This window comes from Pomacea canaliculata, linkage group LG2 (genome assembly GCF_003073045.1).
Source record: "Pomacea canaliculata isolate SZHN2017 linkage group LG2, ASM307304v1, whole genome shotgun sequence".
NCBI classification, from domain to species: domain Eukaryota; kingdom Metazoa; phylum Mollusca; class Gastropoda; order Architaenioglossa; family Ampullariidae; genus Pomacea; species Pomacea canaliculata.
In genome coordinates, this window is record NC_037591.1 from 11,191,401 (window position 1) to 11,207,071 (window position 15,671).

General features: G+C 40.1%; 1 protein-coding gene across 1 annotated transcript in view; it reads left to right on the forward strand.

Moving 5' to 3' along the window:
- The first annotated feature begins 470 nt into the window (after nucleotides 1-470).
- Nucleotides 471-15,671, forward strand: part of LOC112556412 (contactin-3-like) — a 31,628-nt gene continuing 16,427 nt past the window's right edge. Inside the window, exons 1-2 of the mRNA XM_025225400.1 lie at nucleotides 471-664; nucleotides 14,719-14,818. Of these exons, the coding sequence (XP_025081185.1) occupies nucleotides 14,728-14,818 (91 nt within the window). The 5' untranslated portion in view covers nucleotides 471-664; nucleotides 14,719-14,727. The remainder of the gene's footprint in view (nucleotides 665-14,718; nucleotides 14,819-15,671) is intronic.

Consider the following 15,671-nt stretch of genomic DNA (forward strand, 5'->3'; position numbering starts at 1 on the left):
TAATGGTAATGTGTGACACGCATTTCATGAATGCATTAGTGCAAGTTGAGCTCCCCCGTCGTTGGTGGGAAAAGGCGCTTTATATATAAGCATTTATCATATCATTATCAAGAAAAGGACCCGAGAACCTGATCTGAGTTCGCAGTCAATGGATCATGCAGTTAATAAACATTAAAAGTAATGGTAAGAAAGCAAGAGACGTGGGAAAAGTGGTTACAGCTTTACAGTTCACTGCACTCGTTAACATTAAATTAAGTGATATTACAGGGAATCCTATAAAGCCAAGAATGGCAACAACAGCACTGCTAAAGTTCCAAACAATCCTCCCTTGCTTGTTAAGCAGCCGTCTGACCAGCAGAAGAGATTCATTTCATTAAATTCATGAGAATTTACATCCTAAGTAGACTGTTCAGGTTTTTTTTCTGTCTTAGAGGTTCTGTTCGCTGTATGCAGTCGTAGGACACACCCCTTGAGTACCCGCGAGCGTGTCGCGCCGCAAGCTTGGCATGGTCTTTGTACCCGAGGCCAACTTACTCTGGCCCGCAACTCCTTACATTGAATTCTTCACAAGCTACCGTTCTCAAGTGAGTCACCCGGCGCACTCGATGTCGAGGAATGTTAAAGACATGTTTTTAACAACTACGTTCCAGTGTTTTCACTAAGGGTAAGTCGAGTTTTTGTTTACCTCTGATATGAGGTTATAGTGAGTCTTTAAACAAAAGTTAACTCGGTTTCTGTATCTAAGAAAGGCAGTCAACATTTATTTGCACGCTTAAAAAAACATGATCTGGAATCATGTTCTGTCTATGTCTTGCTCCGAGGCTGAAGTGTGACACACAAACTAATTTAAATTGCTTTTTGCCATATAAACTAACTAAACACCTTTAAAAGAGTGCAGGTAGGATGTAGATCGCACATTTTGGGCATCGGTTGTAGCCTACCCGCACCCCGAGCTTACAAACCGAATTAGAAGACCACATTGACATAAAAGACGGCTTGTGTTCATGACAGTGCGTGGTCCTAAGATGTGTCTGAACAGAAAACATGGTAATCGTAATAATTATTCTTTTAACTGAGGGAAAAAGTCTTTTATTTATCAAATGGAGTTAAGAAACTTATTTCTATTATTATCAGAATGCGGTAACTAATGTGCCTGACAAACAGTATCCCAGATTTTCAAGCAGTATGTTCCTCGCCGAGAGTATGCTAACCTTCCGAGTCCGTGATCAATTGACTGTCACGAATTTTTGTTCTCTGCCTGATTGCCCCGTCAGTCTGAATTCCGTTATTTCAGGAGATGTGTGCTTAACGACCTAACAGCTATTTATTAGCACAGGCAGAACTGAGTCGACTCAGACCAGTTGCCCTTTGAAAAGCCTTTTATTCCTGAACCATAAGCACAAGTCGAATTACTAAGCTCAAATCCTCTTGCCCCCGCCCCAAGCCACCTCCCCACACACTTCTCTCTTATTTGACTTTATTATGTTGCTGTCGTTGGACAGGAACAGCTGCAAAGGTCAGGTAGTCTAGTGTGCTCCACCACTCCACCCATTGCAATGAAAGAGTCGGCACGAAAGACCACACGGCATTAAAAGCTTATTACGCGTTCACTGCGGCTGACATATTCCTTTACACGAGTTGTATGGCGGGGTGCATGGGAACACAAACTTTTAATTTCAGTTAAAGACCAACTGCAGTACTCATTTGTTGTTGTTTTCTTTTTACAGTTTTAAAGAGCACAAGTGTACTCTAAATTTTAGAGTCTTGCAAGTGTTGTAACGTTCAAACGTTTCGTACAGCACAATGTCGCTCCAACGAGTCGCGTCACTTGAATGGCACTGAGTGAGCTGTATCTAGTGATATGATTTCCGGACAATCTTAGCAGTCGTAGTAGAAGAAGATAATAAAGTATGTTAGGCCATCAAGCATTTAAGCCGAATGTAAATTTTCAAAACTAAGTTTGTACTACCCCCCAAAAACAAAACAAAACAAAACAAAACACAACCAAAAAAAAAAAAAACCAACAAAAACAAAACAAACAACAACAAAAAAAAAAACCTAATAAAAAACAAAAAACAAAATCTGAATAACTAGTTGGCAAAACAGACTCAAACTCATTAACTTCAGAATGGTTTTGCATTAGCCACCCGATGTGAGAGTTTTTGTGTCTGATTGGATATTAGCTGTAGACGCAGGTCTTAGACTTTTATTATGTGTAAACACATATAAGTCTGTGAGCGATGTAAAAAATTAATCTACAGACATAAATATATGTTAACATATACATACGTATAAACATACACACCAGTTTTCCTCATTGACATAAATACTCATAGACTATATAAATATAAAAGGAAAACAATGAAATATAGCAATAAAAGTACACACAGCAAACTTGTCAATTTAGTCAAATAAGTACATTTTGGGATATTTTTTTAGAATCTGTTTATAAATTGCTGCACTCAGTATAAAAGGAATTATGTAGATAAAGAATTGTTCAAACTAAGATTTAAAGAGGTATATATATATATATTGATTTTGCTTAGTTTGCTTTTTTTTGCGGTAAAATTTTGTTTGAAATTAAACGGAATAGTATTGTAATGGTTATTGCCTGAATAGGCAAGTAAAAGTGATGAGTTCCTGAGGGTATCAGATGTTACCCATTGTAAGAAATTGCATGCATAACACACACCCTGTTTATCGAATAAATATATAAAGTTCATCCTACAAATGAAGGATATATTCTCTCTGCTTGGAATGCAGTACTTTAAATATATACTTCCCTACACCTTCTCCCCAAAAAAATAAAGAAGAGAGAATGTGATGGCCTCATGCAAGATACCAAAGCATCCAAATGGCGCAATACTCTTTTCAGCGGGATAGCAGTGACAATATCTCTTCTGCAGTCATTGAGGAAAAGTATTCATTAGATTTTATTGTATAGAAGAAGTTAAGGTTCTAAAACATTGTTTTTTACTCAAAGCCGCCACTTTCCCATACAGTGCATTTCTAACTTCACTCAACACTCCTAATTTACCGACAGAACGTGAATCTTCTGTACGTGTTCACGGAAATAAATTACATAAGTTTATTCTCACTGACACACCAGGGTTGTGCATTGATATGCTTCGGTCCTGTGCACCCAGCAACTGCACAACAGGTTTCCCTTTGCTCACGCTTTTGACAACTGGCATTTTCTATACCAGGCTTACGAAGCGGTAGATTGGACACCATTACGACGTCGCTGCCTGTAATGGAACAAAGGCAACTTTTGAATAGACGAATCCAAGTTGATTTTTTTAATCTATAAAAATTTATTTTATGGGCAGCCTTGTGTTCGAGACCTAAATTGCAACGAAAGGAGTGTTAAGCGCAGTTGGCTCCTGCAAAACTGCTGACATTTAAAAGTTTAGTAGGGCGACGTGCATTATTCTTCTTTTCAAAAAAATGTGTTCTGGCAAGCAGTAAACAGAAAATTGCAATGCCAGCTTTTCTTTATGAGTTTTAGAGTCTGTTCACAGATACATTTATTGTAACTTGTGAAATCTTAACGTGTGAACGTGCATTAGGTAACGTGGCGCAACTTTGGGTGTTTCCTGACTACATACATAAACGTTATGACAGTAAGCTTTGTCAGAGACCAAGTAGATTAATCTCAGTCATTCATAATTTTTTTTACTAATAACTAATGCATTTAGTATTTTGTCGCATAAATTAGTACGCTTATTGCAAGCCCGTTACGTTTTCAAGTACGAGATTAGTTAGCTATTTGTGATTAGTTAGTTATGAAGCCACGTGGTTATCTTGTCGCTTCCACTCCACTATGTTTGCATCGCTTGGTGCGGGGAACATTCACCATCCCCCATCCTACCACAATCCTAGCCAAGTTAAATAGCGCCACTGCCTTGTGAACATTCTTGGAAAAGATAAAGGTTAAGGGAGCAAGCCCTACAGAAAATCATGATTTTAACACAGCACCCGCGGGCGAAGACTTTCCACAACGAAGATATCGGCCAGGGCCCAGGGTCTGCGTATTCGCGACCAGGTCGACCCATCGGCTATGGTTCCCTTGGAGAGAAAGATGGGCACCACCAATTTAAGTATTTAAGCCCAGAAACAAGACCATTGATATTCGCCGCAAAGGAAACATCATCCTGGATCGGTCGAGGTCCGAATCAACAACGACCCCTCACTCTATTGGTAGGCGAGTGGGGATAGCAAAATGTGCCTTTTTAGTTGAAGTTTGGTCAACATCCGATTTGCACCAAGTTGTCTATTTAATCAGCTTAATAGAGTTTAACCATTAAGCATAAATCTCTATTAAAATTATGATCTTTCTTTAGACCCATAGACTATGTTCTTTTTCTCCACCCAGCCCCTTATACAAAACAAACCTCTCCAGTGAAGCACTGACTCTAATCGCGTAGGACGTTGATTGCGTCGACGCTTCATGCAGCAACAACAAAAACATTGACATTGTAGACGCTAATATTACAGCAGCAAGACAGGAACAAATGAAGGTGTATATGACATTGCGATAAGGTATGTCAGCAGTCTCCCTCGGTAAAGCAGTGGTGGGAAGATATTTTACCTTCTACGCCTTCTATGCCCAGTCCCCAGGAGAAAAGTTCGCCACTTTAAAAATATTTACGCAACACTTCACCTAAAGAGCTTGGATGTGTATGTGAGGGTGCATTCGCGCGCATGTGTGTGTGTGTGTAAAAGTGTATATTGATGTATGCATAGTATATGTGTGTGCTTGCGTCTATGTATGTTTGCTCATGCATGAATACATGCACATGTGTATTATGTTTGTGCATTGACGTGGGCGTAAGTGTGATTGCGTACATATGACAGCCTGTGTGCGTGTATGCTTGTGTATGTATTTCCTCAGTAACATTGTAGCTTTTTTAACATAGTCCTGGACTTTGCTATATTCCCGCTACACACATTTGACCCTATATAGTTCGATTTTAATTTAATTTTAGTTAAAAGAGAATCAAATATTCCTTAGAGATTTTTTCCCAGAAAGATTTTGCTGTGTTTGGTAAGGGGAGAGAAAGTTGACTGAAACTGGATAATATATTTTGCGGCAGCCAAACTGTCTTGCATTTTTTTCTCATCTTCTTTCCAACTCCAGCCATTACTGTAGCTACGTTTGTATGTTCCTGATAAGGCTATTATAATGCCAAAGTTGCGGTCCTTCCAGCTGCATGCTTGATAACCCCCATAGGGCCTAAACAATGGTGCCTGAGGGGGTGTCCTCGCCTTGCGCTTGCTAATCTACTTTACATCCTTTATTAAGCTCGAAATTCTTGGAGGTTGGTCGTTTTCTTATCCAGGAATTCTTCATGCCGCTCTCGTTCTGCCTTATCGTTTCCGACCTCCAAGTCAACCTATAAAGCACATTTTCCACCCTCTTTTGAATACTTGGTTCTTTCTCTCTACCACATTGCTGACTGAAGGCTTTGTTTTCTAGGGTTTTTTGTTTTTTCATGAACTTTTTCAGTTCTCCGTACTTTATTTTTCTGTTACATCGTCGCCGTAAGAGCTTTCACTGTGGACCTTCTTTAAATTTCAAATTATTCCTTGTAGTCAATCATATTATTTTTTAAAAATCTGGTTTCTCAGAAGTCTTTCACTCTTTACATCAGACCTGGGCAAGGGCCGGCCCGCCTCCTGTCTCAGACCAGCCCGCCCGCTGGCCTACCCGCCAGTATATATGCTATATATACAGTATTGGGTAAAACTGAGTTAACTATATTAGTCCAGCCCTCTAAAACCGTCCCATTTTCTCATGCGGCCCCTTGGGAAAATTAATTGCCCACCCCTGCTTTACATAGTAGAAGTTGGAATGCTTTTGACCTGTTCTCGAGTGATTGTATCTCTTTTCTACCATTAAGATGCCCTGTTAAAGATTACTCTATGAAAATAAAGTTTATGGGCACTTTCTCGTTAAAGGAAATAGTCAATGCTTGAGACAAGATGTATAACCTCGATAATACGTGTTCCTCCCGTATCAATACAACTTTATTAATAGTAAGGATAAGGGTTGCCTATTACTTAAGATTGGTAAGTTCCCCTGCTTAGTTCCGGTGATTTGGTAACAACTATTGTGGAAACCAAGAGATAAAAACAGAAAGTAAAGACCGAGAATGACAGAACTGAGAGAAATAGACCTGAGTGTCCGTAGGAGGTACTGGCGTAGCTGGCTTCTATGAATGATTATGTCAGTGTTGAATTCACCTTTAAGCTGGTTATCGAAGGTAGTACTTAAATATTTGACTATCCATCCGTGCATAGCCTTTCAAGCGAAGGTCGTTGACACATGCACAGAAATGCATTAGAGGCAAAGAGGTTTTTTAACCGTGTCATTGAGAAACTAGCACCTTAATAAACGTAGCAGCACCTGCCCGAGGGCTGTACTTGAAGGTTATCAATAACTGGTTCTCAACATCGCTTTACTGAAATTCCATTTGATCAAAAGAAACTTCAATATCAATTCACTTATTCTGTATGCGTTGGGTGTTGAAAAGAAAATCGTACCGAGGTGTTGTAAATTCGTTAATCGTCTTAAGCTTCTGCTAGTTCTCTTTTCACGATATTATTTATCCCTTTTAGTCTCTCTTTGCTTGCTCATGCATATCTGCCGACTCATAGCCTGTCTTACCCTCTGACAGTTTGAGTCGACACAAAATGCTTGCTTTTTGTTTTATTTTAATATGACAATAAGCTAAATGATTTTTTTTTTAAAAATAGGGAAGGTGACTTTGCAAACGGCCATGTTTCCCTGTTTGTTGCTGACATCCGTTAAGGAAACGGAATGACGAATGAGCTAGGTGAAACGATGAAATACATAACAGGATTGGCTACACTTCAGAACAAGGACAACGCGTGCTACAATTAACTTCTGTATCAACCGGCTGACACCCATAAACCCTACCATCCATCCTGTTTCTCAATAAACAGCAGCAGGCAGTAGCTCTCACTTCCTACAAAATAATGTGGCGAACCATCTTTGTTTTTTCGAACTTCTAAATTTACATTAATATAACTTTCCGCATCATTAAGAAAGCTGGGGACACAAACAGAGATTATAGCGATGAGCAGAAGGAAAAGAGGAAAACTGCGCATGACTAGCTCTGAAGAAGATACAGAAGTTTAAATCAACCACTCCTCCCAATGCCGTGAAGGTGTGCTTGCATGTCGGGACACCTTCCTGTCATGCGCAAGCAATGGTTCGGTGCATAAGAACCAGAAGCATGAATAACCAACGTCAGTGTTGCGCATGCGGGCTGGCGGTTTGGTGTTGCCATTCCACCCGTCTTCCTCTTCCCCCTTTACCCCCTTTCCCCCACGTTGACACTGAGGTGAGAAAAAGAGTTCAAGTGGCATTAATAACTGATGCACCCTGTTTATAGGACGCCTCCCGTGAAGCAACAATCCTTCGCACAGAAGAAGTAAGTAGTCCTATCCTCCTTTGAAGAAAAGTGACTGTTAGACGAGCTTGTCAGTTAAAGGGTGAGTTTATACTGTCTTTTACTGTTACATAGAATGGCAAAAAAGAAAGTCTACTCAAACAACCGGGTCATGGTTGTAAAACCATTTATAGTTCTTTACCTTGCTGCTTAATCTACAACTCTGATGGAGTTTAGTGCTTTCTTACTGCGCAATTCTTGCACTTGCTTGAAAAGCTGCTAGAAGGGTGTTTTATCTTTTTGTCTGTTTGTCCGAACGACCGCCCGTCTCGTTGTCACTCGGGTCCTTCATTTTTCACTCTTTCTAGTTTTTAAAATAAATGTAAAATGTATGAAGAGGCATAACTTAAAAAATGATTCCCCTCTTCCCAAAGCACACAGCCGCGTTCCAAACTTTGATAAGTAAAATGCAATTGTTCATCATCGTCTCTTCCAATATCTATTTCACGCCCGTCTGCTTACATCACAGCAAGCGGACGCGTAGCTTGACGTGCGCATGTGCGATGCCCCCTTAACGAGCCCATCACAGTCCTCAGGAAGATTAATGGCGTCACTGCACCCACGGAATTACAGGCGAACACCTAATTAATAGGATGAGCCGGATATGCTGGTCTTTCGCAACAAACCCCAGCCACGTACTACATGACTTTTATTTCTTTCTGTTTTCTTTAATTTAATTTTTAATTACTGGCTCTTTTCCGCTTTCAACAACACCAGCGCCACTGAAAGTCCCTTCATTTACATTCCTTCTTCTCTTTTTTCCTCTCCTCCTCTACGTCATCCACTGCTTTCTTCGCAAAGACTATGACTACCACCGCTCAGGGTATTATCAATTCTAAGAATACTAGGATTGATGCCACATTAACACCATCGCCACTTCAGCTACAAATACGACAACATGCCGCCACCATCACCCTCGTCATGCCTAACCACCTGGAGTAAATATTTTGTGCCGTCCTATCTGGCCCCCGTCTTTCTCCCTCTGTCTCTCTCATTATTTCGGCTACACCCTTGTCCTGCAGCTTTGTGTGCTTGATTAATCGGGGACATTAAGCGGCGTCGGAGAGAGTGGATTGGGTTTCAACTGTGAAACATTTCAGCTCTCTGCTCTTTTGACGGTTACTTGGCTATGTGACCTTCACTGTACTTGTTTACAATCGTGCTTACATTAGCATTATAATGGGACTTTGAAAAGTAAATAATGTGAGTGAGTGAACGAGCAAGGGAGCATTTTAGACACATCTGTTTTGAGGTAAACTGTCCGCATAGGGGATTATTAAACTGTGACAAAAGATAACTGTTAAAATATCGGCGATATTGGTAAATATTGTGAGTGATGTGTAATAATGGACAAAATGAGAGAGAAAGAAAATTACGAAGGAAACAATTATAGGAGATGTAAGAGATACACCTTGTAATGCTTCCTGCGTGATAATTACGTGATGTATACGTGATTCCGTGACTTTCTTGACAACGTCCTGTTGCTGTCGAAGGCTTTCATGCTATCTACATAACTACCTACATAACTTTGTCGAGAGTTGACTATTATCCTCACTTTGTACAAGTGGTTTTTTTTTCTATTTTCATGATGTGTTAAAGAAAATTGCTAAGGTTCCGACAAACCTGTACTAGAAGGTGATGTTAAGAAGATTAGTATTCAAAACGCTTTTGTCAGGACTCATGAAGTCATTATCAAGATGTCTGCAGGCTGTGTCTTTCTGTTACATAGATAGTATTCAGTGTTTTTTGCCTGTAGGACATGAATAAGCACTTCATAATACATTAACACTTGGGTCATTTATTTGCATCTTTTTCAAACCCTTACGCTCACATTACATAAATATTTTGTGATAAACAGAAGTCACGCTTACATGACATTTTCGTTTCGGGACACATTATCGGATCATTTAGCCCCTACTCACATTGCACCTGAAGTCATTTGTGCCCGCTGCAGTCTCAGCCATAGATGAATTGTCCATTGTGTGTATGCATGGGTATGTAATTGTGTAGGTGTGACTTAAGAACGATCTAAACGTAAGATTGAGTGTTTCTGAGTGTCCCATGAATCTCATACTTATCCTTATCTCGTAACTAGCACTTGTTCGGCCTTTATTTTTGTAACTCTTGTAACTGAACACACTTCCTTAGTATAATGACTCCCTAGGACTAATAAAGTTGGATCTTGCCGTTGTCATTGCATTTCATTATGTTGTAGCACAGACCACACTCACACTCTGGGAAGCGTTCAGGCAAGCCATACATCGCGCTGTTCTGTCCTTGTCCTGTGTTCTGCTTGTCACATCTCGTGTTCCCTGCATCAGCGCTAGACAGAGGTATAGTGCGTTTACAGGGATGGTGGGAGGACACGACAGCTAGACAGGACCCCTTTAATCTTACACAGGGCCCCATGGGAAGGTTGCGCGGGATACACTCATGACGTCATAGCCTTTTTCTTCTCATCGTTCATCAGACCTTCAGCTCTTGCACTCGAGTCTTCATCGTTTTATCCCTTTCACTCTAGTCGTGAATAACACAGACTTCTACTCTGTCAGCAAATGCTACTCTTTCTTTTGCCAAAGGGTTTTCGCATGTCGATTTTTTCTCTCTCCCCCTTGATGCACTCTATGACGATATTTATTCGTAATTCTTACAAGTAGAACAGGACACAAATCTTTCATAATCAGACACTTTTTATTTCTCACATACGCCGTTCACCCGATATGTGTTCTTGTGTATCCGGTATGACAAAACTCTTAACAAAAAGCTATTCACTGAAGCTATTCACATGAATCGGTACTTTATAAGAATTCAGCAAGCCTAGGTCTGAACCATAAAACTTCGTTGCATCAGAAACAAGGGGTGTACATGCCATGACACTATCACCCGACAAGCAGGGTAGGGGTAGAGCTTTCATCCAGAGGATTTTCCAAAAACGAGCAATGTAGACGAACTCTTACACATTATATTTTCAGAAGCACTCTTTGTGCTAAAAGGCTGCGTAGTTTGTGACTGCCAAACTGTAAAAAATATTTTAAAAATTGTAAAATGTATACTTTTCAATTAGTTCTCTAACTGGTCATTACCTCATATTGCGAACATTCAAATCTGTATAATTTATATCTTGTGGAGATTTAACATTTCTTCGATGAACAATTTCTTGCCTTCAGATTCTGACTGCATACTCCAGATGTGATCATTTTTGTGAAGAGAAGCCTGAGCGATTCCATATGTTTATGTTTGTAATTTTTATGCATGATTTAAGCACCTGAGTTTTGACATGCCTAGAGACTTGAAATCACATCCACGTACAGACTAAAATTCTCTATGCCTATACAAACTACCATTAGGTACTGTAATCTTTGTGCTTCGCCTCCCTACCTGCTAATCACCTGAGTCGAAGCTTTTGGCTTCAAGCTGTAAAGCTTGATTACTGCTTCGGGGAAGATGACATGTTAATGTTCAAAGGTGATAATTACCGGTAACCATAACATGTTATTAACATTCTGAGCTGCACATGTCAAGCTGCTGTTAGCTTCTTGCAACAAGAATGGAACTACAACTTTAGAAAACATGAGCGCATGCACTTGTTTTCCCACCCTCTCACAATCTCTCTCTCTCACACTTTTTCCCTCTCACTCCGGTTATAAGCACGGTTATACGCAATGGTGGTCTAAGTTGGTGATGAATTACCACCTTGACCTCGCGACCTCTTGTTTTGACCTTATTTGACCCGACCATGTTGACACTGGCGAATGCATGTATGAGAAAGAACATAATCAGATGGTATAAGAGATGGAACTATGTATATTCGCAAAAGTATACAATGGTTTATTTTTTAAGAAAAGGAACAACAAACAAGCAGACCACTGAAGCAGCTTTCAGTTTAATGGGAATCGAAGGGCAACTGCCGAGGGGGCTTTCAGAGGCCGACATTCTTTTACCGCGGAAACTTGTCAGTGAAAAATGAACGTGACGTCACCATCGTCGGCCTGTTTGACATCGCAAGTCACCCGAATGTTTGACATCTCGCTGCTTGGAATGACACTGGGTAGACTGTGCCTGGGAGTAGAGACGAGATCCGCGAGATGTGTTTTAAGTGGCTGGCGATCAAGTTACTGTGACAGGCAAGCACAGTGCTTACAAAGCCCGTGTCGTTCTTGATGAAGGAAAGGTTTTTGTCCCCTCCATCTGATTTTGGCAACCACAAGGGAATTAGTTCGAAGCTGAGCGGAATACTATAAACTGCATTTTTCTCTGCCTTTGACAACTTTTGCCACGACGTGTTTATTCTGTCTCAATAATCGGTGAGTTTTCTTTTCATATTGACATCACTACATTATGTTTTCAAGACACTTAGAAATTTATTTTATAGTGTGTGATTGGGATGTTCTGACACAGAGATTGTGAAGATTTCTGGCTAAAGGGGGTGTTGAATTGAGCAAAAGATCAGAACAGTGAGGTTATTATTCATAGTGACGATACCAAATACAGTGGAACCTCGGTTAGCGAACGCCTCGGATAGCGAATTTTTCGGTTAACGAAAAAAAATTTCGCTAAAAATTTGTCTCGGATAGCGAACAAAATTTCGGATAACGAACAAAAATTTCGTTAAAAATTTGTCTCCGATAGCGAACAAAATTTCGGATAACGAACAGCCACGTGAACCTCACGTGACCGACCAACATGTCATCATTCGCGCTCGAGACACAGTTACGATCAGTCGTTCCTTACCTGTGCGCATCCTTCTTATTTAGTGATTGTTGTGCTTTATTTTAATAAGATAATCATCAATCATGGCTCCAAAGAAGATTAAGAGCAATTAATAGTAGTGAGGTAATGACAAGGCAGCGGCCAACAAATGAATTGAAAAAGGAAATGATTTCAAAGTATGAAGGTGGCATGCGTCTGTCGGATATGTGATGTCGTCTTACCGAAGAGTTTTACAAAAAGGCAGAAGGAACAGACAGTGGACAAGTTTTTTTCTTCAACCTCAAAGCTACAGAAAAGGGAAGTCACCTCCGATTTTATAATGTCACGTGTGCTCATGGAGAGGGGATTCAAAGCAGTAATTCCACCCCTTCCTCCCCACACCTGCTTCCAACCACGCCGTCACAACGGCAAGTTTTCTGATGTTTAAATGCTTTCGTTAATGTTTTTATGTTTATTTAACTCCGTTTATATTGCATTATAAATGTTCTCATTAAAACAAATACCTATATATATATACAGCCTGTAACTTTCAAATAGCGAGTCAACAGGGGCTGGGAACCAATTAAATCTATTTCCTTTATTTCTTATGGAAAAAATTGTTTCGGATAACGAACATTTCGGTTAACGAACAGCTTTCCAGAACGGATTAAGTTCGTTAACCGAGGTTCCACTGTATTACAAGATGGGTCATCTGGAAATTTCTGCGGTGAAACTCCAAACAGACGGAATGATGGCGGCTAAAGCGAAATAATGAGATTTTGTTTTAAAACTGGTATTATCTGTTCGTGTTTGATGTTGGCCTCTCTAACATTACAAGATGGCTGCGTGGTGGCTATAGCAAGTTTTATTCCAGTGCACGGGGTATGTACCTTGTAGTTTTAAATATACCCAGTGTTAGCTCACGTGTGCAAGGAAACTCTTGTCTCGTGACGAATCGGAGTAGACAGGTTGTGGTTGCGATGTGTTTTGATTGAATGATGGCTGAACAGCGGCTGGATAAGTTTAGCTAGGCTATAATGGTATCTATTTCCTACTCTTATGATAGTAAGAAAACATCTTAATAAATGTGTAAACTTTTTTTCTGGAAGGGAAATCCATTTCTGTATTTTTCTCAAAGAGATATGTGGAATAAATTTAATTTTTGCTCTTAAAGCGTTTACTGGGGTTTTTGTGGATGGCTTGTAAAAGTTGCCGTTTGAAAACTGTATATTCACGGAGACTATACGTATTTATTTTATTATATTATAGAAAGACAGAAAATATTATCTGAGCTAAACGAAAAATATGCAGAAACACACTTGCACCTCTCTTTCTTTCACACACACATATGAAAAGGTTCTTAAAGGATCTGTCAGTGCTATTCATGATAAACGTTTAAGACGAGAGCTAAAGGAGTGCATCTAGCGACAGAGGTCGGTGAATACACGGTATGTTACAGACAAGGACCCTACACCTGCCTAGTGAAAGATTGATAGATGACTTCACGCCCAGGCAGAGAAAGGGAGTTCATTCCTATAAAGACACCAGCCTCATGATCCCAGAAGTGCATAATAAGTTTTGCAGCTCCAGCTCCACAAACAAGACAAGCCACAAAAAGTAAACACACTTGTCTTTCACGCTGTGAAGGTGATGCATAAACATACTGTCATCTCAAGCCCACGAAGGTTGTTTGTCAGTCCTTTCTTTCCGACTCCAGTCCGAACAAAACTATTTCACAACAGAAAATATTTTGTTTACACCGTCTCTGGATTGTTATGTGATTTTTATGTGCATGGTGTTGTTTGTAAGAGGAAGAGAGGTGCCTAAACAGACTTGTGGAAATAGTACTTTTGCGCTAAGCTTGACCGAAGTCCGAAAAACTTACACCCGACTAGTTATTGAAGAAGTGCAGTGTTGTTCAAGACCACGTCAGTGATAAGCGACATAACATAATATGATAAAAGCAGAAAAGTTTGAGTGAAAAATGTACAGGTTGGTCACGAAGGGTCTGTTTTGTTGGCTCCAACCAGCCAACAAATGCTGCACTCTACTTGGCCTACACGTCTAAGGTCAAACTGAGGACAAGAAGCAGTGAAGCCTGGAAAATGAAAATATGTGAAACTGAATATTGCAGTTTTATAATGGAATATATTATGGAAGTCGGCGTTTTGCACCCCTTCACACATCTCACCCACCCACATCAACATTCGGTTGACAAACGCGGGTAATCTGACGCTGACTGAATTTTGCTAGATTATTAAACACTACTTAGACACACATAGCTTCAAATAATAGCTTATTATCTCACATGGAAAGGTAGAAAGTTTTAATAGGCACTGAACCGTTACGATACTTTTGTGGCTGCGTACCTGGCTGACAACCGCTACTTGAGTGTGAAATTGTGAATGATCTTAGCAAGATCACAGTAAAATTCCATTCACAATGTGGTAAATGAGTTTGTTGGCAAATACCTTTGCATGATGTTAAAACGTGACTTACATTTCGTAAGACACATGCACTTATCTATCTCTTCATTTTTTGTTGGTTTCAGGGCCTGGAAATGCTGCTTTGCTGCTTGTTGAGGTCCCACTTGCCGCTACTTTTCTTGACGATCGTTGTAATATCGTCTGTGGAAGGCCAAATTGTCGTAGGTAAGGATCGCTGGTCTTAAACTGCTGGATAGCTACTAGAACTTGCTCAACCTGTCACACGGTCATACTACTCACAATGACATACAAAACGCGCACGACACATGATTAGAATAAATTAGAATGACACATTAATATAAAGAGTGATGTCGCTTTGCCTAAATGGCTAGAGTGTGACTCCTCTCCCTCACTTTTCATATTTGCCCTTTGATCTGCGGGAAGCTTTGTGTCTGCACAAAAAGCTCCATTAGAGTGTTGCTCTCATAAGAGTTGTGTTGATGAAACGATATTTCTACCTGTGAAAGTTGAGCCAGTGCACCGAAGATTGCGAGATGAGCTTCCATACAAATGTCATAATAACTTTCAGATATCTTTGGATGATAAATTTTATTTTTTGACATCAAAGATTCCGTATAATGGCAAGGGTTCATTCACCGCATGTGTTCAGTGTGCCTAACCTTGTCTTGTCTTTCTTTTATCGTTATTGCTTAGCGCAAAGAGTGCGAGCTGGGGGCAGTAATGTGCGCGTTACAAGTGCACAAATTAAATTAAATTACATCACGGACATGTATAGATGGACTGCTGTCTCTCCGCTTAGCCTCTTGCAAAGTTCTCTGCTGTTAGTCTCGGCGAGGCTAAATAATGAATGTGACTAAACCGGAAGCTTTGTATAAACCAGCCTTGTTTTAATAAATAACTGGAAAAAATCGTCTGCAAGCAGTCCAGTAATACAAGTTCGTGACAAGATGAGACCTGCAACTTAAACCAGTTCAACTAAACAAAAGTAGAGCAAGTATAAAACGTCCATTATGACAAAATGCGGAAAGTTTGGGGTGACAAGGAATCACCAGTACAT